Source organism: Protopterus annectens, chromosome 2.part1 (genome assembly GCF_019279795.1).
Source record: "Protopterus annectens isolate FY-2018-M chromosome 2.part1, PAN1.0, whole genome shotgun sequence".
Lineage (NCBI taxonomy): Eukaryota > Metazoa > Chordata > Ceratodontiformes > Protopteridae > Protopterus > Protopterus annectens.
The window spans coordinates 1,978,900,162-1,978,924,437 of record NC_056729.1 but is presented as its reverse complement, the minus strand read 5'-3'; the positions used below and the strand labels follow the sequence as shown (position 1 = coordinate 1,978,924,437).

The 24,276-nt window shown below is 39.5% G+C and overlaps 1 protein-coding gene across 1 annotated transcript in view; it reads right to left on the bottom strand.

Moving 5' to 3' along the window:
• ADAMTS6 (ADAM metallopeptidase with thrombospondin type 1 motif 6) overlaps window positions 1–24,276 on the bottom strand; it is a 2,910,080-nt gene that overhangs the window by 1,667,766 nt on the left and 1,218,038 nt on the right. Inside the window, exon 6 of the mRNA XM_044063364.1 lies at window positions 15,780–15,843. Within this exon, the coding sequence (XP_043919299.1) occupies window positions 15,780–15,843 (64 nt within the window). The remainder of the gene's footprint in view (window positions 1–15,779; window positions 15,844–24,276) is intronic.

Sequence of the window (24,276 nt, the reverse complement as noted above, 5' to 3'; positions counted from 1 at the left end):
TTTACTGTCACACAATTGTCTAACACACTGTATGAGCCTTTACTGTCACACAATTGTCTAACACACTGTATGAGCAGACTATGCAAAAAGAAGATAGCTGCTAAGATAACACACTCTAAATATGTTATAAATATTCAAGACAGACAAATTACTGTTAACACAAGAAAAACTGTAGCAGTAATTATAACTTTAAGCCTTTCCTAAAACAACTGAAGGCTAAGCTACTAAAGAGAAAAAACTCTACACACTAAATCATTTTTATATGAAAAAATGTAACGAAAGTCACTGACTAAGCACACTCTAATAACTAGCAAAGAACTTTTAAACTAGGCCTAAAACAAGAGGCCACTATAAGGCTTTATAACACACTAAGGGAAAGGGACTAAATATCAGAAATTCACACAATAAAGCTAGGGCAGTAATTAACTACAAGAAGCTTTGTAAAACTATCTAAATAGAACAACTATCTAAATATTAGACTAAAGAATTAGAAAAAACAGTTTACTGGCCCAAGCAAATTTCAGAACCTCCTATCTATTGCAGCAGCAAACTAGATCTGAGGTAATTCCAGGTGCATCATGGGATATGTGCTTGGCCTCAAGCTATTTGAAGACCTCAAGCTTTGCAATTGGGCGTATCGGAGCCAAGGGATCGGCTCTGAACCCATCAGTAAAGAATGAATGGCGAGACTGAACAACTTCACATTAAATAATAAGTCGCCACTTAGTTCACATAAGCAGCATACACTCCTTCCCCAAACTCTCCAACTCCAACAAAAAGTTACAAAAGCAGAACATAAACAAACTTTGTGAAAATACACAGCAAGGTACCCCTTAGTAAATGGTTAGAAATAACAGATAAAGCTAAGTAGGCAGTCAGAAAGTATACACAAGCATTTTAAGTACCACATACACACACAAACACACACACAGTTCTCTGCACAAAATTCAATAGTCAAATATTAACAATTACATATTTTTTCCAAACATCTTTATTAAATTTTCACATACGACAAAGGCACTTTTACATTTATATAAATGAAAAACATACAGAATACCACTTTAGTTGCAGTTTACATCACAGACACCATTGAAACAACTTTAATTGCAAACATTATACATTACTTATACACCAAGTCACTGTCAGTTAAGCATTACATGGCTCATTCAAATCCTGCCTCTTAAACCTCGTTCCTGCTCTGCAAATATTGTTCCCACAATTCCCATTTTTTTCCTATGTACTTTGCTCCTTCCCTTTTCTAAAGATCTCAATTCCAGCTATTTTTATCTCTGTTACTATATTTACTACTTCTAGTAAAGTTGGTCTAGACTTTGATTTCCATTTTCTAGTAATTGCTTTTTTGGCAGCCACCATAATTAGACTCAGTAAGGCTTTACTGTGTCTAGGCAATTCCGATTCTGTAGCATAACTTAAAAAATCCTCTCTCCAGTCAGTCCAATCTGCTTACCCAGCATCTCTGACAGAGCGGTCTGCAGGGAATTCCTAAAGTTTGCCAAAATCTACCCTCCTTTCTTATATTTCCCCTTCTAGACCCCCCCAGACACATCTTCACTGTTGCAAACCAAATTCCAGTCTCCACCTATAAGTAATATTCCTTGCTGAAAGCTGATTATCTCTCCCAGAATTTTCTTAAGCTCCATTATAGCAGTTTTAGGGTGGGGGGGTGTAAATGCATGACAGTGCAATCCTCCTCCTCCCTAGCCAGTAGCCCCTTAGTACTATGAGTCTTCCATTATTATCTTTTTTTCCTCTTCTGTCACTACTGGAGCTCCTTTTGCAATTAATATAAGTACTCTTCTTTTCTTTTGCCCCAGATATTCCGCTGAATAACATTCTGAAAACCTTTCTTTATCAAATTAACATGTTCAGTTCTTTCCAGGTGTGTCTACTGTAGCATAACTATTTGCACTCTACATTTTTTAATATAGTTCACTACTCTTTCTTTTTTATATTTATCTGTAAGATCATTCAGATTGAAAGACATTACAGAAAGCATAATTTTCTTATATAGTTATTATTACCACCTTTTATATATAACTGCTCTTTTGCTAAATGTCTAGTTCCAACTTTTATGTTATATGTATATACTGTTTGGTAGGTTGGTCTTTTATACAGCTGTTTCATTTCATATCCATTTGCGCCTATGTCACATCTTACATAACTTTTTAGTTTTTTGAAAGCCCTCAAACAGAACAAACACCTCTCCAAAAAACCCTCCTAAAACCTATTACCTTAATAACACAAAACTACATACATCTGCAAATATTGAAGTTTTTGCTTCCTAATAAGAACATAAGTTCTAAGTTGATGGCTACACAGACAGACTAAAGTTAACCAAAAAGAAAGGTTAGTCATGCTAACATGGATGGTACAGCCTGTGCTATTAATAAGCGATATTTGATTTTTGTACATCTTTTTATAACTCTCCCAGCTGAGAAAACACTTGAATGCTTTCAGTAAACACTTTCTCCAAGCCATTTCTCTTTATTAAGTTGAATTCTAGTGACATGCAAACCAGACACAAAACCGTTAAGGGTACCTTGTTTATCAGAAAAAAAGCCTTACAATATTAAATATTCTTTTTCATTTACATACTTAGTAATAAACTTGTTGCTGGATAATACCTAGGGTTTTTATCCATTCATTTCCCTATGCAAGGATGGGAAAAGCACACTGATTTTTTTTTGTCATACTCTCTTAACCAGACCCTTCAGCTGTCTCTCCATCTCCTTCCCTCCTCATTTTTTTCATTGCAGTGCCTACATTTCTCAAAACTGAACAAAGAAAAAGAGAGAAGAAAGATGAACAAGAAAAAACAAAAGCACATGTTTATATTAGTATCCCCATTGCACTTAAAACAGAAGCTTGGAGAACTTTACTTCAAGTCTAACAGGGTTTGTATTATCTTTAAAGCTGTCAAACCTGGGAAAACCGTTGATTGTTTTCAGGAAACATTACATCCTAGTTAATTTCTCTGTTCTTTTTTCTTCTTTTCACTCAGCCAATCCCCTTCAACCAGACTGTCTCCAGTTTCTCTTTATCAGATTGTCTCCAGGGAGGCATGAAGTCCAGGTGCAGAAATGCTACTCAGTATACATATTTGCAAGTGCTAGAAAAAAAAGCCTTACAATATTCAATATTCTTTTTTCATTTACTTGTCTCTGTCTTAAAACTCTTTCTTTCAGCTTTTCCTGGTTAGGGGTTGCCACAGCAGATCACCGGTCTGCTATTGATTGGCAGTGGATTTTTACGATGTCAAGTTGCTAGTCCAGCACCCAACCTTCACAGAAGGCACACACACACTCATGTACCTACCTGCATGTCTTTAAAGTTCAGTCGACCACAGGGAGGACATGCAGACTCCACACAAAAGGTGCTCCAGCCAAGAATCGAACCGAAAAACCTCTTGCTGTGAGGCTCCAATGCTAACCGCTGCACCACTGCGGCCTGTTCTCCTTAATCAGTCATTTCCCCATGCAAGAATGAAAAAAGCACATTAATTTGAACTCTGCCATGCCCCCTTAATCAGGCTTACTTTTTCCTTTTTTTTAATCATTACATTGCCTGTGTTTCTCATAGCTGCACAAGAAGATAAAGAGAAGAGAGGAGAAAAATAAAAACCAAAAAAAAAACACCTGTTTACAATCCCCATTACACCCAAAAATAGCATGCACAAAAACACACGCAACACAGATACAGATGGTACTATTAAGAAACAAAAGTGTTTTCTTTACTTATAGTTAACGTTCTCCCCTCTCTTCCCCTCTCCAAAGCATTTTTCCAAACATTAATGACATGAAGTAGGGCATATACTTTACAGTCCCCCACTCAGCAAACAATTTTTGAATAAGTCCAATACTTCCAGATTTTATTGTGCTGTCATATTTCACAAATATAATCATTGTATTGTAATCAGAGATTAAGTTACTGATTTTATTACTGCTCTTCCTCATCACACAAATCCTGTCTCTGCTTTATTTCCAACGTACTCTCAATTATTCTAGTCAACTCTAGTGCTCCCTTCCTTCTCTGTTGAAATACTGGAAAATGTTTCACAGGTGCAGTCTCTCTGTGGTCTTTATCATCACAGGAATAAGAAGCCGAATCTCCTTCTGTTTCACAGCTCAACCAAAAAATAAAAAGTAGTTGCAGTGGTGCACAAAACTCAGAGAAGAAGGACCACAATTCAAGAAAAATAAAATTAAATCAAAGAGTCTATTATAATAATTAAGTGCTTTTGTCCTGCTATAATCGGGACGTCTTCAGAATAATCCTAATATACAAAAACAGCATTTAAATACCCTGACAAATCATCACTAATGTCACCAAAAGAATAAATAATCCAATTAGTTTAAAGAAAACTTGTCCTTCATTAATATGAATTACCAAACCCGTAATATAATACCAAAAGAGTTAGAATCTGTTAGTAATTCATCTTAAGGCTTTTTAACAGATTCTAACTCTTTGGATATTATTTTACGGGTTTGGGAATTCATATTAATGAAGGACAAGTTTTCTTTAAATTAAACTGGATTACTTATTCTTTTTATTTATTCTTTTGTCATCATTAGTGATGATTTGTCAGGGTATTTAAATGCTGTTTTTGTGTAGTAGGATTACTCTGAAGAAGTCCTGATATAGTAGGACGAAAGCACTTATTATTATAATAAACTCTTCGATTTAATTTTATTTTTGTTGAATTGTGATCCTTCTCCAAGTTCTGTGCACTGCTGCAACTACTTTTTGTTTTTCGGTTATTTGTTTTCAATAGTGGTTCTCTCCCTATTGGATTGTTTCACAGCTCACTTTTCGTTGGACAAACGATACAGCAGTTTGAATCTCACACCTGCTTCTCAACATTCTCTGAATAGAGGAATAAATTTACTTCTCTTTTGCCTGGTGTACAATGAGTAATCATTCTCCAGAAAGACTCTTCTGTCCCTAGTTTTAGTATTTTGTCCTTCTGCCACGGTTCTGACAAAATCAACTCTTTCTGCTGGTAGGATAGAATCCTTATTATTAAAAGTCTAGGTTGCGTTCTTACAGCTACACTTGGAGCACACACACAATGTGCCTGTTCAACCAGTAAGTCCTGCTGTGGAATACCATTTCAGTTGCTTATTTGTGCTTTCATAAATGTAGTGCAGTCTGTTCATAGGTTCATAGGTTGGTACTAGGCTATCAGCCCTAGGGCCTATACAAGCCTAGCCATAACAATTCCCTGGCTATTTCTTCCCACATTATTTACTTTCCTGGACCCCTGTCTAGCAGGGCGACTGACGTGATCCCTGGGGTGAATTTCCTTTCTCCCATCCAATCGTCAAGGTTCCTCTTGAAGAGGTCCAAAGAGGCACTCTGCTTGACATGTATGGGCAATCTATTCCAGAGTCTGGGGAGTCTCTGGGTCAGGAACCTATCCCTCCAGCATGTTTTGTTTATTGTGATGACAAGGTTTAGATCCCTGGAGCGTGTAGCTCTGAGGGATTGGGATTTCTTTAAGTGTAGCATGTCCAACAGCTCTGGGTTTGACATGGCCTTGTATGTTAAGCAGAGATCGCCTCTGAGTAGACGATATGCGACAGAGTATAGCTGGAGTTTTTTAAGGCGGTCAGCGTAGGGCATCTGCTTTAGGCCTGTGATTCTTTTAGTGAGGTATTTCTGAGGCCTTTCCAGTTGTTGCAGATGTCTTGAGAGGTACATACCAAATGGGGCATTGTATTCTATAATGGGTCTAATGAGGGATGAGTACAGTAGGACAATGACCTCCTTTTTTCTGGATGAAAAGCCCTTCATGATGAGGTGTGCCACATAGAAGGATTTCCTGACTGTTGTGGCGATGTGGTTATTGAAGGTGAGACCACTGTCCACCTGTGTCCCTAAGTCTCTTATCACACTTTCTGTGTTTAGTGTACTGCCACCTATATGGTAATTCATGGATACATGTTTTTTCCCAAAGGGGATAACAATACATTTCTTGGCATTGAGCTTGAGCCCATGGCTCTGGCACCAAGCATCTGTTTCTGTAAGGCCCTTTTGTAGAGTATCCACATCATTTGGGGATTCAATAATGGCTCCCAGTTTGCAGTCATCTGCAAACTTTGTTAGCCAGAGTCCCTTAGTGTTGACTTGTACTTCAGAGAAGTAGATGCCAAACAAGAGCGGCCCCAGGACTGAACCCTGAGGTACACCACTTGTCACTTGTCTGGAGCTGGATTTGGAGTCGGCTACTTTTACAGTGTGGGTTCTATCAGTAAGCCATTTAGCAACCCATTGGGTGACATAGGGATTAATGCCCAACTTAGTAAGTTTATCTATGATTCCAGAGTGGGGGATGGTGTCAAAGACCTTGGCAAGGTCTAGATAGGCTGTGTGGACCACCTTACCCTTGTCCATGGCTCTGGAGACTGATTCAAAGAAGTCAATCAGGTTCAGGAGACAAGATCGGCCCTTCACAAACCCAAACTGGGTGGGGTCCAGTGTTTGAAGGTTGCCAATGTCTTTGTTTATAAGTTCCATGATAATACGCTCCATGGCCTTGCAGATAAGGCTTGTCAGACTGATGGGACGGTAGTTTCCGGGATCCAAGGTGGATCCCCCTTGTGGATTGGGATAACTGTAGCTCTGCGCCACTCAGTGGGCACGAAACCTGAGGTGAGGCTATGATTAAACATGACACTTAGGTGAGGTGCCAGTTCATATTGTAGTTCATGTAGTACACAGCCCAGGATGTCATCTGGTCCCATGGATGCTGTATTCTTGGCTTTAGAGAGTGCGTTTTGTACCTGTGTGGCCGTTATTACTGGAATTTGGCAATCTTCCGGTATTGAGATGGGCCATTTAGGGGGTGAGGGGGGGGTGAAGTTGGCACTGAATCGATCTGCTAGGATATTGGCAATATCCTTTGGATGAGTATATTTAATGCCATTCTGTTTTAGCTCAGAGCAGACCTGAGCATTGCCATTTAGATTCTTGACATAGTTATAGAATGCTTTGTGGTTGTCTTTGGAATCTTTGGCAATTTTATTTTCGTAACTAGCTTTGGAGGATTTTATGAGGCATCTCAGTTTCTTACTGAGGCTAGTAAGGGAGTTTTTTGCATCCTGGGATTTTCCTCTTTTCTGCAAAAGTTTCTTCCTTTTGTTGTAAAGTTTGTTTATGGCAGGGGACCACCAGATTGGCTTCCTTTTTTTGGATGAGAGCATTTTGGTTCTATTTGGGATGGCACGATTCATGCATGAGTGGATGTGCTCGTACAGTGCCTTAGTGTAGGATTCAGCAGTTGAACTTTCAGTTCCCGTCTGCATGGGTGTTATGAAGTTTGTCACTTCTGACTTGAGTAGCATGAAGTTGGCTTTGGAGAAGTTTTATATGGTGGTTTCTTTACTGGGGGGTGGGGGTGGGATGTGGATGTTAAGGGTGATTAGCTTATGGTCAGACCTGACTAACGAGGGGGTGACCATAGGTATGGAGCATTGATTTCCCATGTTGGTAATGACCACGTCTAGGATATTGGAGCCCCTGGTGGGACTATGGATTAGTTGATCCAAGGCATTGGAATTTATGAATTCCAAGAACCGTTCATAAAGGTGTTGGGACATGAGTAGTTTTCCCAGTTAATGGCAGGGTAGTTAAAATCACCCAGTATTAGGGTGTTTGGTTCTATCTTAATATTTTCCAGTATATTTAGAAAGGTGTAGTGATAATCTTGGGGTATGGTGGGGGATCTGTAGCAAGCTGCAATTTGGATTGCAGTCTTACCCAGTGTTAGTTGCACTTGGAGAATTTCAGACACATTGTGTTGGCCAACTAGCCTGGTGGTGTGAATATCCTTGGTGAATATTGACACTCCTCCACCTTTAGTGTTTCGGTCCTGGTTTGGTGGCAGAAAAGTGTGGTAAGAGTTGTAGCCTGGTATTGCAGGGGTGCTCTCTGGAGCCTTGAACCAGGTCTCAGTTACTGCACAGATATCGATGTTCTCCATTTTTAGGAATGCCTCGAGAGAGTGCATTTTGAGGTTTAGACTTATAGCATTGAGTAGCATTACCTTCAGATTTTGCATGCTTGTACCTGTTACGGTGGTGGTTTTGTCCTTTGAAGTTTGCCTAAAAAAGGCACTATAGGGGTGGCAAGAGCCTTAGCCAGTAACCTGAATCCCAGGGGCGACAGGTGCAGACCATCTCTGGCAAAGCATCGTGGTCTGTCAATCATGTCATCCCAGGCAGACAGATACTGGATCCCCTGTGAATGACACCATAAGCTTAGCCAATTGTTGAAGTCAATCATTTTATCCTTATATTGTGGTATCATTTTGGGCGAAGGCAGGATGCTACTCAAGGCTAGGGTCATACCTGCCTGGGCCACATGATCCTTCCAGCTTCTCTGGTATAGCTGAAAATCTCAAGTTTCCCCTACATGCTTTGTTCTCTAATACTATTATTTTTTGAAACATTTCTTCCTGAGCAGTCTCATATTCAGTCAGCCTTTTCTTCATTTCAACCTCTGATTTTTGCAGCTGTATTATCTCATCTGAATATCTGTTTAAAGCTTCTTCCATTTGTTCCAGCCTTTTGTGTTGATATGCTCTATCAGTGTTTTGTTTATTTTAACCAGGTCTGTATGCAGTTGTCTTACATCATCCAGTAGGCTACTGGAAGTCATGTTTGAAGGCTGCATTACATTTTGCTGAACAGCTGCAGAACTTGCCCCAGTCATTGTTTCTTCCTCATTTTTTGTAGCTTATTTTTTTTCCAGATCTTTTATATTTCTTTATTCCTGGCATCCAGGCTGTGCACTTACTAGCCAGTTACTGAAATTTACCATAAACACAGCCTACTGGCCTTCTATGCTGAGTTTCTGTTTTCACACTGGGAGAGCTAGAAACAAGCTGTTACTCAAGTGTGCAGCCATCTTGGAATTCCTAGTTTACTGAGACTTTTCATTAACAATTAAATATTAGCTTAACTATCAATGTAAAATAAGCTCCTACAACTTCAACCTTCACTGAATGCCTAGAAAGCAATTCCTAAACTAGAATAATAGTAATCGAGGAGCATCTGCCAACATTCTTGAAAAGATGATTTTCTTAAAGTGATAAACTGCAATTCTGACAAGAAATCTCTCTCTCTCTCTCTCTATATATATATATATATATATATATATATATATAGACAGCTTTGTAATACTGTAGTACCTCACAGGCCATTCTGTGCAGATGTGGCATGGATTAGTGACTGACAGCTGAAAGGGGCATGCCATCATATGAGAAACATGCATGACTGTCAGCCATGCAGATGCAGCATGAACATTCATTGTCTATTCGTAGTTTACCCTTTTCCTCAATGTAGTGTGATCTTGGATCTGGTATATTTAATTTGTTGGGGGTGTGGAGGGTACAAGGGAGCTTGTACCCCTGCAAAAACGAAGGAAAAATATTTGCAGTTATACTGATATATTTTTCTCCTTTGTTTTTGCAAAGGGGCAAGCATCCCTACACCCCCTGCTAATTAAATATACCAACTCTGGGACTGCATTACATTGAGGAAAAGGGTAAACTACAAATAGATAATGAATATTCAAGCTGCCATTGGTATGAATATTACTTAAGTTTACTAAGATGTCACAACTTGTTGAACGGTGGGTGGGGTTTAGGTGAGACTTGCTACTGCGCATCCTGCAAGGTACTACACTAATAAAAAGCCATACAAATTGCAAACAATTTCAATATAAATAGTGCTGAAGGGTTCTAAAAAGAGCCGTATCTGTCTGACAAGAAGCTGAAGACTGACTGCTGTCCCGGGTGAGCCTCAGAGATGCATTTTCACAAGGCAGCAAAAAAGCACTGAATATTTTTAGTAAGTCTGGCTGTATATATACCTTCTCCAAAAGTGTTTGACCTACAGACAGCCAGAGTGACTCTGTGGAAGAGGATTAAAGCTTAGGAAGCTGTCTGGTTACTGTATCCTTGGCAAGGTACAACCCACAGGGTATTGCAGCAAGAAGAATGCTGAACATCCAGAGAAACACACTAGGCCTAAATGGGTGCTGTTTTTTTATTGCCAACAGCTAATAAACCTTTTCCATTTATTAATATATGACTTTCTAGAAGTAGGTTTTCTTGCATCCATTAATACCTGCTGCATGTCCTTAAAAAAAAAAAAAAAACGATGCCTAAAAGGTACTAAGATTAATCTAGGCAGTCAATTGTCATTGTTTGAGTTTGGATATATCAAGCCCCCTTGGACTTGTGTGAATAGATCTAGTCTGTGAGGAAGCTTTTGGTAATTGCCCCTGGAAGCTTTAGGTAATTGCCCCTGGCCATTTCCAAAAGAAAGGAGAACCACTGGCATCTGGATCAAAAGAGAGTCAGCAAAATTATCTTTGGGGAGTCCTTCTGAATCTTCAGAATGACTCTGGATATTAGTGGAAAGGGTGGAAAAGTATACAGGAATGCACCTATCCGACATCTGTCATCCAGGTATTTTTGCATGGAGTCCTGGAGCAGAAGTTCACCAACTGATTGCTGTGAATGGAGGCAAATCATCTATTTGAGGTTTTCACACAGCTGGATCAATTCCTGGAAGACTCCCTGATTCAATTTCAATTCATGAAGGTCTGTCCCAGTCCTGCTTAACATGTCTGCTAAACAATTTTACTCTGACGGTATGTAAAAACCTCTTAAGAAAATGAAGAATCCATTTTTTCTTATACTTTAAGCAGCTAAACTGGAAGGGCCAAGAGCCTGAACTAAACCTTAAGCTAAGCCCAGTAAATCACTCTTGTCCAAAATGAATGAGATAACAGAAGAAATATGTATACAGTTTTTGCTTCTTTTTGATGGGAATTTCCATAGAAGCAGATCCACTTTTGCCAGGAAAAAAAAAACTAACTACAGATAGGGATAGCATTTTGGCTAGGGACAGGGGTATTACCTGTCCCTTCTCCTAGGAAAGATAAGTGTGGCTCTCCTTTAACTGCCAAGAGAACTCCAACAGATGCAGAAGACATGTCTACCCCCAGTCCACAGTGCCTGTAAGGACTACACCAAGGAAAAAGATTAATGATATGAAGAACCAGAAATGGGCACAGCAGAGTTACCAGTCTGTAGCTGTGGCATTTTAACAGCCTGCTATGGTGGCAAAGGCAGTTTGTTAATTTTCTTATTTTTGTGGCTGAAGGAAGGAAGAACCAAAGAACCATCAGCCTGTTCCACATTTAAGTCAAAAAAGATGTCTGATTCCCAGAGAAGCCTGGCAGCAGTAGACTGTAATTATTTATTCAAAATATTGCAAGCAATGCTTTCAGGTAAAACACCCATTCTCAATGCATATATCACACTCAACCGAATAATCCAATGTGATTCTTTTGCGGCATGTATTACAGAAAATATAGTTTATCAGGCAGTTTGTGATGTATGCCCTGGATTTTATGTAGATAAAAGTCATAGGAGACTAAAAGATAAAATTTCGGAGCATTTATCTGACATTAGGCAGAAAGTGCTGACTAATCCATGGTTTAAGCAGACAGCAGATTCGGGAATGCAACATACTTTTAAATTTAGGGTTACACAAAAAGCTAGGTCTGATTCGAGGGAGGGGGATGTTGGTTTAGAAACAGAAGTTGCAGAATTACATTGGATTATTTGTCTGAATGCTGATAAAGAACCTGGATTGAATTCAGCAGATGAATTTATAGATATGTACCTGGCTGCACAATATATTTATATTTCTGTATATTTTTCTTTATTTTATGTTCCACTATTAGTATTTTAAATGTTTTCATTAGTGTTTATAAAGAGAGTGTATATCTTTAAAATAGGAATGTCTTTTATCATGTGACTTGGATTGATGTATTTAAGACTTCTCCTGACTCCTATAACTTCCTACTCTCTCTCTTTTTATTTTCTTTTTTCACTTTAAATATTACAGGTTGTCTAACTCCCAGAAATCTTAATGCTTAATACACCATAAACCTATAACTTTGGCATACTATGCAGTTTTGTTATTTTTTTGTGTTTGTAATAACTTCTGCTGACTTTTATTTCTGTAATATCCTGCATTCATTTTAATGTGATTCGTTGATGGTATTGTGAAACTGTTTGTAATAACTCCTGCTGACTTATTTCTGCATTACACTGTATTAATTTTGATGCAATTGTTACTTGTATTGTTTCTGTATGTATGTACATGGAGATTTTCTCCCCGGGCCTCCATGGAAAAAGGGCTCATACTGGCCCCAATGGACTTTCCCGGTTAACAAACTGCAAATAAATAAATAAAAAAACTGTGATGTATGCAATGAGAGATGATGTTTTACTTGAAAGCTTTGCTTGTTATAGTTTGAATAAATAATTTATGCTGGTGTTTGTAAGCTCCGAATTTTGATTTTTATGCTTTGAACTGTTTCTACTTGTCGTTGAGCTTTCGTCTTGCAGCTCTCACACTATTCATAAGAGCAGTAGATGGCAAAACAGGAAAGTGGTAAACAAGTAGGTTTTTCCAACAACAAACACAGTAAAAAGCCCTTTAAACACTTACTCTAGTCTTACAAAGTAAAGCAGCACAACTTTTACCAGAGAAAAAAGTAGTTTAAAAATATTTTAAACAACTTTTTTTCCACAAAAGTAAAAAGTAATGTTCATGTTTAAAAGTTACTAAATGTCAGTGATGTGACAGGCAATAAATACACTTTTCCTAGCTTACAATTAATATTTTCCCAGAAAAAGTTCAGATTCTGTCAGAAAAAATAGATGTGTAAGGGATCCTACCTGATCAGCAGCAGAAAGCATTAGCTGACCATAAATCCTTCAAACTCTCCTTAGAAAGGCTTAGGTAACAAACTTGTCTTTTTAGTCAGTTCAACTTGAGCTAATAGTTTGGGCACATGGAGGGCGCCCTGAGGTTTTGGAAGCTACATGTCTGTTATATCCTTAGTAGGACATAACCCCTATAGCTACGGCTACTGCAGCAGTGATCTTAATGTCAAGAATCAGTCAGTTCCAAATGAAAATTAAATCATAAGCTTTAATGCATTACACACTTCGATTTTTTATATATCATATAAACTAAAGACAAAATGAATACTATCTGACCTTATAAGTGTAAAGTCAGAAACTGGTTAAAGAGCTGGAACCAAAAACAAAGTATCAGTAGAAAGTCTTCTGTCAATGGCATATCTTACAGCAGTAACATACATAGATTTGTCTTCAATATCTGCACCTTTATGTGTAATAGTGGAAGAAAAATTCTACCACATATCATTTGCATATGTTAGTGTTTAAAATTACATTATAATAAAAGTGTTAGGAATAAATTCCTGGTTTCAGTAACAGAACAGGTAAGAATGCTATGTCACTTCCACATATAAAACTCATGCAATAAACTAATTTTGTGTTTATTTAAAAGCCTTTAAGTATGGTGCTGCAACATCTATTTGAACTGCTGTTCTGGACAGATTTCAGCAAATAACAAGAATGACTGAAAAAAACAAACAAACTCTGCTGTCAAAACATAAAATCATAGTTTTGAACTTAGTCATGAAAGCGATAACATGACAATGATTTACATTATATTCAAAGTTTAAAGTTTAAAATAAACTGAAGTGGGGGGCTTTCATATACCAACTCTGAGATTGCACTACAGTGGAGGAAATAGCAAAGCCTTGAAGACAGCCCACCAATTTTTTTCTCTGGGAAAAAAAACAATGTTCCGTAACTTCCTTGAACAAAGGGTATTTGAACTTATCACCATTCGATATGGTGATATAGACCCTATGCTAGAACATTGTTGAACCAAAGGAAGCTCTACTGCTGGAGACAATGTCCAATTTATAAAGCACCATAAAGATACGAGTCTTTGACCAAGTGTCCGCTGCACAAATTTCATCAATCAACGTTCTGGAGGTGAAAGCAGATGATGCAGCCACAGATCTAGTAGAATTGCTCCTAGGAGGGTGAGGCAATTACAGACCATTATATGAAATACAGTCAGTAATCCATTTGGCCATGGTAACTTTGGAGACTGCTTGACCTAAACGGTTAGGCAAAAAAGATACAAGTAGTTGATCAGACTTTCTGTACTGTTTTGTTCTATGAAGATAAGAAACGTAGTTGTCTATGCACGTCAAGAAGATGTGAGACATATTCGCCCTTGCTAGAAAAATCTGGGAAGAAGACAGGCAATTGTATAGACTGATTAATATTATTCTCTGTAGCTACTTTAGGCATAAAGGATGGGTTAAGTATGAACGGAAACCCTAGCCTTATGAAAAATAATGTAAGTCGGTTTGGATGATAAGGCCTGAAGTTCAGACATTCTCTCGGCCGATGTAATAGCTACTAAAAAGATAGTTTTCCAAGACAGGAATTTCATATCACAAGGGTTTGCCGGTTCAAAAGGTTTTTGAGTCAGGCCTTGAAGTACAACTGTAAGATCCCAAGGAAGAGAAGGATCCTTTATAGGAGATCTAAGCAAAAAAATCCCTTTCATGAATGCCTTACATAGTCTGGAAGTGAAAAGGGAACAAAAATTATTTCCAGTGTGAAAGTTGGAAATAGCTGCCAAATGAAATTTTAAAGTGGAAAAACTAGCCCCTTTCTTTAAAAGAGAAGTAAGAAAAAGAAGGACAACTGAAACTGGGGCTGAAAAGGGATCAATATTCTCTTTGACAACCCCATATAGTAAATATTTTGCATTTACTTCTGTAGACCTTCTTAGTAGACGTTTTTTGGGATGCTAAAACTATTACCATGAACAGGGGAAGTAAGCCTGGACCTTCATACAATTACTGGAAGTGGAGAAACCATGTGGTTAGCTTGAGGGTGCAGAGACTGGGGTACTGATTCTCTGACAGGTGAGACAGGAGGTCCTATCTGGGATCCAGAATCCAAGGAGGACATTTCAAGTGAGACCAGAGAAAGGGGAACCAAACCTGACGAGGCCAAAAGGGGGCAATTAGGATGACTAAGCTCTTCAGCCTGCTGGCTTTCTACAGGAATTTTGGGATCAAAGGAAGTGGAGGATAAGCATAAAGGAGGCCAATCGTGAACAAGAGCATCCCTCTGTGACTCCCCCAGAGGGGGGATCACAACTAAGTATCTGCTGCACTTGCTGTTTTGGGGGGAAGTAAAGAGGACGCAGCAAGGTTGGCCCCCAATGACTGAAAATCAGAATCAGATTCACCAATGATTGACTGAGGGACCACTCATGAGGGTCAAGATGAACCTGCTGAGTTTGCTGCAAGAATGTTGGACTTCCTCAGTATATGTGTTGCAACTAGGAAGCGGTCTGAAGATATCGCCCATTCCCAGAACCTCATGTTGTCTCTGCATAAGGGGTAAGAGCGGGTTCCTGTTGTTATGGGTAGAGGGAGGAGCTCAAGACCAGGATCCAGGTCTGAAAAATGTGGCCGAGTCAGATCCGCGAGTTTGCTTTGTGACCCATCAGTGAGGAAGAATGAAAAGGACAACATCAGATTCAGACTTAACTTGCTCTTAAGGAGAGTCAATCACATTAACTTGCCAAAGCTAAAAACAACTTTTAGTTACCTAGATATACAGTAGCAAACATAACGTGTTTAAATCTATGCTTGTCTGCATCAGTTCCTTGAACTTCTTCATTAAAATTAAATGCTTCCATCTTGGATTTTGTCAAATCTTTTAAGAATTCCTTTGTTGTCCTGGTGTAAACAGTCTACTGAATGCAAGCAAAGTTGCTGTTCAAGCCTAGTTAAACAATGGTAGCTGATTAAGCAGTTTTACTTACATCAATGTTGCATGACCGATAGCGTTTTCTTTCACCAAGGCAATACTTTCCCCCACCAGATGGCCTAGAAAGAAAACCAAAGTGAAGAAAATGAATTTAGTAGCAATTCTCACAATTCCCATATATTTGTCCATGTAGACTGAACACGGATTCACTCAAATCTAGTTGACATCCGCATTTAATATTAGCAATACTACCTTTAGATTAATGACATATGATCGTGTAGCTTTAAAAAGTCTATGCTTCAAAAGCAATTCACACTGATTGTTATCTTCAAGGTATAAGGTCACCTTTTTGAAAAGAGACTGCAATCTTTAATGTTTCCAATGTAACCAGTTTGGTAAAATGAAAAAAAAATGCAGTCAATGTCTTAATATTACTAATAGACTTAAGACATACCAAAGTAGCCCTCAGCCTACAATACATGTTACTGCTTGGAGTTTATGTAGTAATCTCAGAACAATACCAATGTACAGCTATCTAGTTAAATGGTTTAGTCGGGCAGAATCCATCAAAAGTTCCTTGACTCTGTGAATTCAAATGCCATGGAGCAAACTGTCCATACCCCGACAAGGGGAACAAACATTCTAGATCTAGTCCTCACCAACATGTCAAACAGGTGCACTGCTGCAACTGCTGGACCCTCATTAGTTAAAACTGACCACAAACCAGTCACCTTCGAACTGAAACTAATACCAGAACTCACAAAGGGTGAAATCAGACTAAAAAACTTCAACAAGGCAAACTATACCCTCCTAGGTGAAGGTATAATTGCATTCCAAGCCCCACCCCAAGCTGAAAGTGGTAACTATGCTGAAGCTTACACTAAAGCCCTGCACAATCACTTGCATAGGTGTATAAACTCGGCTGTACCAGACAGAATCAAAGCCACAGCTCCAAGTAAAATCAAGCTGCCATGCTGGACTTCCAGCATCAACAAACCCTACAATAAAAGCAAAAAGTTGCTGTCCAAGAAAACAAAGACAAGGACCCAACAATGGAAAAGCACTCTCCTCAGCCTTAACAGCAAATAATACAACTTGTCAAATTTTGTTTACTTATTTTTATTTTATTTTACATTTGTTGACCGGGATAGTTCGACTGGATGCATGTCCATTTTCAGCGGAGGCCCGGGGAGAAAAGCTCCAAGGGTAAGCAGATACAGCATTCCATAATACCAGCATTACATATTACAAACAGACTATTTACAGTGATTACATAAGTAAGCAAGTTAAACAAGTTCCACAGGTTAGAGTTAATCCCGAGCATAAATCAGGATTAAATTAAATTACATAGTAAACTGGTTAACAGATTTTTACACATTCTAGAGAGAGTTAGCCAGGCTTGATACACTGACATAGCCAGTTAAGTGTCAAATGTTGTTTGTGTCTAGTTTTAAATTGACCTAAGGTAGAAAGTAAGGTAATATCAGCTGGAACAGAGGTCAAGGGTCTACTTACAGAGTTTACAAAGAGAGAGTCACCAGCTGTGTTATTAATTTTGCTAGTCTGAATTAGTAGTTTGTTAGAGGATCGAAGCGGTCTAGGATTGTTATAGGGGGTGATAACATTTTTAAGTGCAGGAGTATTGTCTGGATTGTAAAGGATTTTATAGGCCATAATCAGTTGGTTATACTGGATTAGGCTGGGTAGTTCAAGCCACCCAAGCTGATTTAGATTGATGCAATGATGTGTCCTAAAAGGCAGCCCAGTGGCAAACCTGGCAATGTGGTTGTAGCAAATTGAGAGTTTGTTAAGGACAGTCTTGTTTAAATTCGAGTGTAGAGGGGATGCATACAGAAGGGTTGAAAGAAGGTGAGAGCAAGCTATGTCAGTTTTAGCTGGAGGGGTTAGGAATGCTTTTATTCTGTAAAGTGACCCTAGTTTTTTATTGATGGTTTTGATAGTTTGGTTAACATGTAGGTCGAATTTTAGATTATTATCTATGATGACACCTAATAGTTTTGTAGAGGGGTCAGGGGAGATTATTGTGCCATCATTTGAATTTATGGTAAAGGTGAAAGCGGTAGACCTACGTGTTAGTGAAAATAACAGCATTTTAGTTTTTTTGGGATTTAGGATCAGACGACGTTCAGAAAGCCAGTTTTCTATTGTATTAAAGGTGGTCTGGGTAGCTGGCCATAACTCTATTGGAGATGTGGCCGAGCAAATCAGAGTAGAGTCATCAGCATATTGGATACAGCTGACTTTTGGGATGACAGTATAAAGGTTGTTAATGAAGATGGAGAACAGCAAGGGCCCTAGTATAGAGCCTTGTGGTATTCCAAGGGTGTTAGGTAGAAGACAGAGAGTTTGTTCTGCCAGGGGACAGCTTGCTGTCGACCATTCAGGTAGGACTGAAACCACTGAAGGGCTCTAGTATCTAGACAGAATGTTTGCAGGGTGTGGATTAAAAGTTGGTGATCGACCATATCGAATACCTTGGAAAGATCCAAGAAGAGGGCTGAGGATATATAATTATTGCTGCGATTATGGTTTATGGTGTTGGTAAAGGCTAGGAGGGCTGAAGTAGTGCTGTGATGAGGACGGAAGCCATGCTGAGTGTCTGCCATACGGTGATTCTGGATTAGGTGGTGCATGAGTTATCTATGAATACATTTTTCCATAATCTTTGCAAGTGGAGAGAGTATAGCTATTGGCCTATAATTGGAGAATTCAGTAGAGCTGCCTCCTTTGTGAAGTGGGATTACATAGGATATTTTCCAGATGGTGGGAATTTTAGCTTCTACTATGGTTCGACTGATTAGTATTGAGATGGGGTAAGCAATAGCATCAGTTGATTTTTGTAGGTACGCGGCAGGAAGTTGATTAGCAGAAAGTGTAGTGGGTTTTAATTTTTTGATCAAGGTATGGATAAGTGAAGTGGTGACTGGTTGGAAGCTGAACACGAGTACGTTTCTAGTGGTGGTGCTTTCAGGACCAGGGGAGCTAGGAGGTAGTTGGCTAGCTAGGGCTTGAATTGTCTCAGTAAGGAATCGGTTAAAACTGTCAGAAACATTTCAGGGGTTTTATCAATAGTAGCAGCAGGGATTGGGGTTGAAGTTTGTCCAGGATGTAGTAGATTATTTAAACCTGCCCAAAACTTCTGAGGGTTATTTTGATTCACTGTCTGTAAATTACAGTAGTATTGTTTTTTGTCTTGTAAAATGGATTTTTTAATTTCGTTCCTGGATTGCCTGTATTTAATGTGATCTTGGGAGTCTTTAGAAGAACGCCATAAAGCCCATGCTTTGTTTCCAAGGGTAATTTTGAGTTTAGACTCTTTAGAAAACTATGGCGCAGTTTTTGCCTTTGTTCTCTTTGAATGAACAGGTGCATGCAAATCAAGGATCTCAAGGAATTTGTTGTTAAAGTATGCTACTGCTTCCTCTAAGGGAAGGTGTTTTAGAACAGACCAATTACATGAGTTTAGTTCTTGTTGGAATTTGGCTGGGTCAAAGTTTTTATTGTTTCTAACCTTTCTGAGTAAGGATTGTTGGGAATTAATGACTTTGTGCTTAATTACATATGTGAGAAGGTGATCGCTTAGGCCATCAGGAAGGGTACCAGAGGTGTACAGTTGGGGTGATTATTTATGAGTACCCAGTCAAGTATGCTTTCTTTCTGGTTGGGTTTACCTATCCTGGTAGGGTGGATATGATTTGTGTAAATGCATGCAGGTTAATATGGGTGGTTGGGGATTCTGAGGAACAGGTGCCCCAGTCTATGTTAAAGTCTCCAAGTAGTAGGGTTTCTTGGGGGTAGTGACATGATAGCCAGTGCAGGATATCTTCAAGTGTAAATATATTGTTACCTGGGGGAATGTACATACAGATGATATTAATGCATTTATTTTTATTAAGTTGCAATTAGGTGGCAAGAATCTCTGAGTTATTAATCTGAGGTGGTTGTATTACATCTATGGTGACATTCAATTCAGATTTATAGAGTACAGCTACCTCACCCCCCTTCCTGGAAGCACGATCCAGCCTGTGTATGTTGTACCCAGGTGGTAACACTTCATTGTCTGTAGTGTTAGGTTTTAACCAGGTTTCAGATAAACAGAGAATTTCAGGGGAGTGGACATCCAGAAGTGCATGCAATTCATGTACCTTGTTATTAATGCTTCTATTATTGAGATGACAGGCTAGGAGAGAGTTAGTTGGCCTATTAATTGTAGGTTTGTAGATTAGATTGCAAGTAGAGGGGGTGTGTGTATCTGAAGTGGGTGGGCCAGGGATGGGGTGAATATCACCACCAAGTATTAGGTTAAGTCTATACTTGGTGATGAACTTCAGTAATTTGTTTATTAGTTTGTGGTAGTGTTTGGATGTAGAGCTAATGTGCCTGGGGTTGAGATTTTGATAGACTGAACAAGATGTTGGATAGGACCTGGCACTGTAAGTATGGTTGAAGGTGGGAGGATTTACAGCTGGGGTGATAGTATGGCCTTTCGGGACCTGAAATCCCGTGAGAAACTGGTTTTCATACAAGGTAAGGAGGTATGGTGCGAACAAGAGGGGTAGTAAAGAGGAGTATATTATTATTTGTGATTCAGCCAGTGAGTTAAGGAACTTTTTACCTGGTGATGCAACACCAGAAGATAGAGTGGTGAGGTAAAGGTACTGGAAGGGAGATGGGAGAATGCCAGATGAAAGCTAATAGGTGCTATTAAAATGTAGTTAGAAGAATGGGGGTGGGAGGAATTATCCCAGATGAAAGCAGATAGGATCTAGAAAGTGGGGGAGTGGTTATAGTACTTTAAATTTAGAGGTACTGGGGGCGGGAGGGAGTTGGGGGCAGGAAGAAGGGACGGGAGTGAAGAGAGCCCGAGCGTAGCGAGGCTATTGCAGTTTACAATGTTTCCTAAGGTGTCCTATTAATTTTAATGTTACTTTCACGCAGCACTGTAATTTCACTTATGTTTAGCAGGAAAGACAGACCAACAGTATACAATTTTGTGAATTTTTACAAGGGTTACTTGTTCAAATGTCAGGCTATTGCAGTTTACAAGGTTTCCTAAGGTGTCCTAAAGCTATAAGGTAAGTATTATAGCTCTTAATGTAAGAGTCAGTTTACTTAAGTTACAGGGGAAGGAGGCAAACACTCAAGTAGAAAAAAGAGCCCTATGACTGACCAAAATGGTGACCTGCTTAATTACACAGCACTGTAAGTGAAAGCTTAACAAAATGTTTTTGTGTGCAACCTACTCTGCTTAAATGCTGAGAGAAACTGATTTTGTTATGGTGACCAATTGCAGTCCTGTAGACTCCGTTTTGTAGGTAAATGTAGAGTTCAACTAGGAAAAGAGAACAGCAGAGATTCTAGGGTAAGCATGAATGCAACAACAGGCAGTTGTTTTATAATAATACATTCAGAAAGGTTTGAGGATGGGGGGGTAAAGTAGCACACTTCAAAATGAACTAAGATTTATAGCTAAGAAACTTAAGCAAGAGAGCAATGCAGTAAATAAACACTTGCCAGATTTTAAAGATATACCAGAAAAACTAAATCAATTGTTCACAATTGTACAACTGGAAAATTGCCAGTAAAAGCACTTCAGGTATAGCTAGCCCAAGTTATTCAGGTCATAAAAGCACTTCTTCAATGTGTGTGTGCAATTTAAACATTGAAAACACATGCAGCAAGTAGGAGCTCTGATTATACACTTTCTCTAGGTACAGGTTCAGTTTAAACACAAATATTACCACAGAAATTCAGTAAAGTCACTACCTACTTATAGAGCCTCTGCAAAAAAATAGAGCAGTCTTTGCAGAATCAGAATTTAGCAGCAGGTCATTCATTTACACAAAAAACAGTAAAAGATCCATACAATGAAGAAACTTACACTAAGTCACACCAGATCAGCCAAGGGGGGAAGAGAGAGGAAAATTCTAAGCACCTAGATTTGAAAATGATGCCTGTACTGAATTGTAGCAATTTAACTTGTTTGAGGAAAGAGGGGGGAGTGGGGGAAAATAGAAGGCAGTAGGAGTGGTTACAGGGAATACCCTGATTGACTCAAGACACCACACCAGACGTAAGTTGAATGTAAGGGCCTAAAATCTGCACTCAGCACTTTAATGTTATTTGCACTCAGCACTTTAAGTATAACTGCGGTGGTGGTGCTGCAGTAGCGTTGTCGCCTCACAGTAAGACGTTGTCCTGTTCGATTCTCAGCTAGAGCGTCTTCTGTGTGGAGACATGCATGAATGGGCGTACCTTCGTTGAAAGTTGTGCGTCAGGGCCGGCAACTCGGCACGTAAAAATCTACTGCCAATCATTAGTGGACTGGAGTTCCGCTGTGGCGACCCCTAACCGGGAAAAGCGGAAAGACACAACAACAACAACAACAACTTTAATTTTAATGTTACTTGCACTCAGCACTGTAATTTCACTTTTTGTTTAGCAGGAAAGACAGACCAACAGTATACAATTTTGGGAATTTTTACAAGGGTTACTTGTTCAAATGTCAGGCTACTGCAGTTTACAAGGTTTCTTAATGTAAGAGTCAGTTAAGTTACAGGGGAAGGAGGCAAACACTCACGTAGAAAAGAGAGCTCTATGGCTGATCAAAATGGTGACCTGCTTAATTACAAAGCACTGTAAGTGAAAGCTTAACAAATGCTTTTTGTGTGCAACCTACTCTGCTTAAATGCTGAGAGAAACTGATTTTGTTATGGTGACCAATTGCAGTCCTGTAGACTCAGTTTTGTAGGTAAATGTAGAGTTCAATCTGCTTAAATGCTGAGAGAAACTGATTTTGTTATGGTGACCAACTGCAGTCCTGTAGACTCCATTTTGTAGATAAATGTAGAGTTCAATCTGCTTAAATGCTGAGAGAAACTGATTTTGTTATGGTGACCAACTGCAGTCCTGTAGAATCTGTTTTGTAGGTAAATGTAGAGTTCAAACTAAGTCACACCAGGTCAGCCAAGGGGGGAAGAGAGTGGGAAATCCTAAGCACCTAGATTTGAAAGTCCTAAGCACCTAGATTTGAAAATCCTCCAAGAGCTCCTTTGAGAGAAACCTAGCAAGTACTGCCAAGGATAACCATAAAGCCTTTTTACAGCTATTTACATAACCTAAAAGGCAGGACCCAAGCAAGTGAAGAACTGGTGGCCAATGGTACCACATACACTGACCCCACAGAGATAGCGAACCTGCTAGCGGATAGGTTTGGTGAAAATTTTACTTGCTTATCCCCTCCTAACTTACAAGAAACCCTCTCCCAACCCCCCCCCCCACCTTACATATCTAAAGAGCGGGTCCTCAAAGCCCTGTCCAAGGCAAAGAACACAGCCTCTATGGGACCAGATAACATCCCAGGCTGTCTTCTAAACAGGCTAAAACATGAACTAGCATCACCACTAAGTACCCTTTTCAGTCATAGCCTAACCACAGGCTTTGTTCCTGAGGGAATGCAGAAAGTACAGTTTTGTACCTACCATAAATGTAGATGTTTGAGTGCTCATACAGCTGCAGTCATAACAGATGGGTTATCCTGCCGTCAGGCGGGTCCTCGGTCGGACGAATTCCAAAGTCTAGGCCCGGCGTCGGCTGTCGTCGTTCTTCCCTGACGTCAGTGCGGCAGGGGTACAAAAGAGGCAGCCGACGCCATTTTCTTCAGTTTTTCTTGCCCCAGATGTCAGGTGCCCCCAGAAGGAAGGCAAACATAATGTTATGCAAAGATGCAATGTTGAAAAATCAAAAACAGTAGTTGCAAGCAAATACACCGTAAAAGCATACCCCAAAAAGGTTGTATGAAAAGTGTTTGTCATAATGCCTGTCCTAAGAGGGGATGGAGGGAGGGCAACCTGGACTGCAGCTGTATGAGCACTCGAACATCTACATTTATGGTAGGTACAAAACTGTACTATGTTCATCATGCATACAGCTGCAGTCATAACAGATGGGTAGAATCCCAAAGCTAAGTAAGGGTGGTAGGCACTAAGTGGAACTAGGAGGGGCTAGGATGCCCTGCAGGACTGCTGTGGCAAAGCCTGCTCTAGATTTTGAGTATAGTGGGAGGTGATAGTGCTTGGAGAAAGTGTGCACTGAACTCCAGGTGGCTGCTTCCAAAATGTCCTTGGTAGGGACCCCCCCTAAGGAAGGCTGCAGAGGTAGCTGTGGCTCTGGTGGAGTGGGATCTGATGCATGCAGGCACAGTTTTTCCATGAAATGAGTAACAAAAGCGTATGCAGTGGGCTATCCATTTTGAAATTGTCTGTTTGGAAATAGCCTTTCCTTGAGCACCTGCAGCATAGGACACAAAGAGTTGCTCAGATTTCCTGAATGGCTTTGTCCTGTCCAAGTAGTAACGAAGTTGTCTGTGAATGTCCAAGGAATGTAGTAGTCTTTCCCCTTTGTTTTGTGGATTAGGATAAAAGGTAGGTAAGTGGATAGTCTGATTCAAAGCTACACTGGATACTACCTTTGGCATAAAGGTAGAGTTGGTCCATAAGGAAACTCTGTCCTGATGGAAAATGATGAATGGT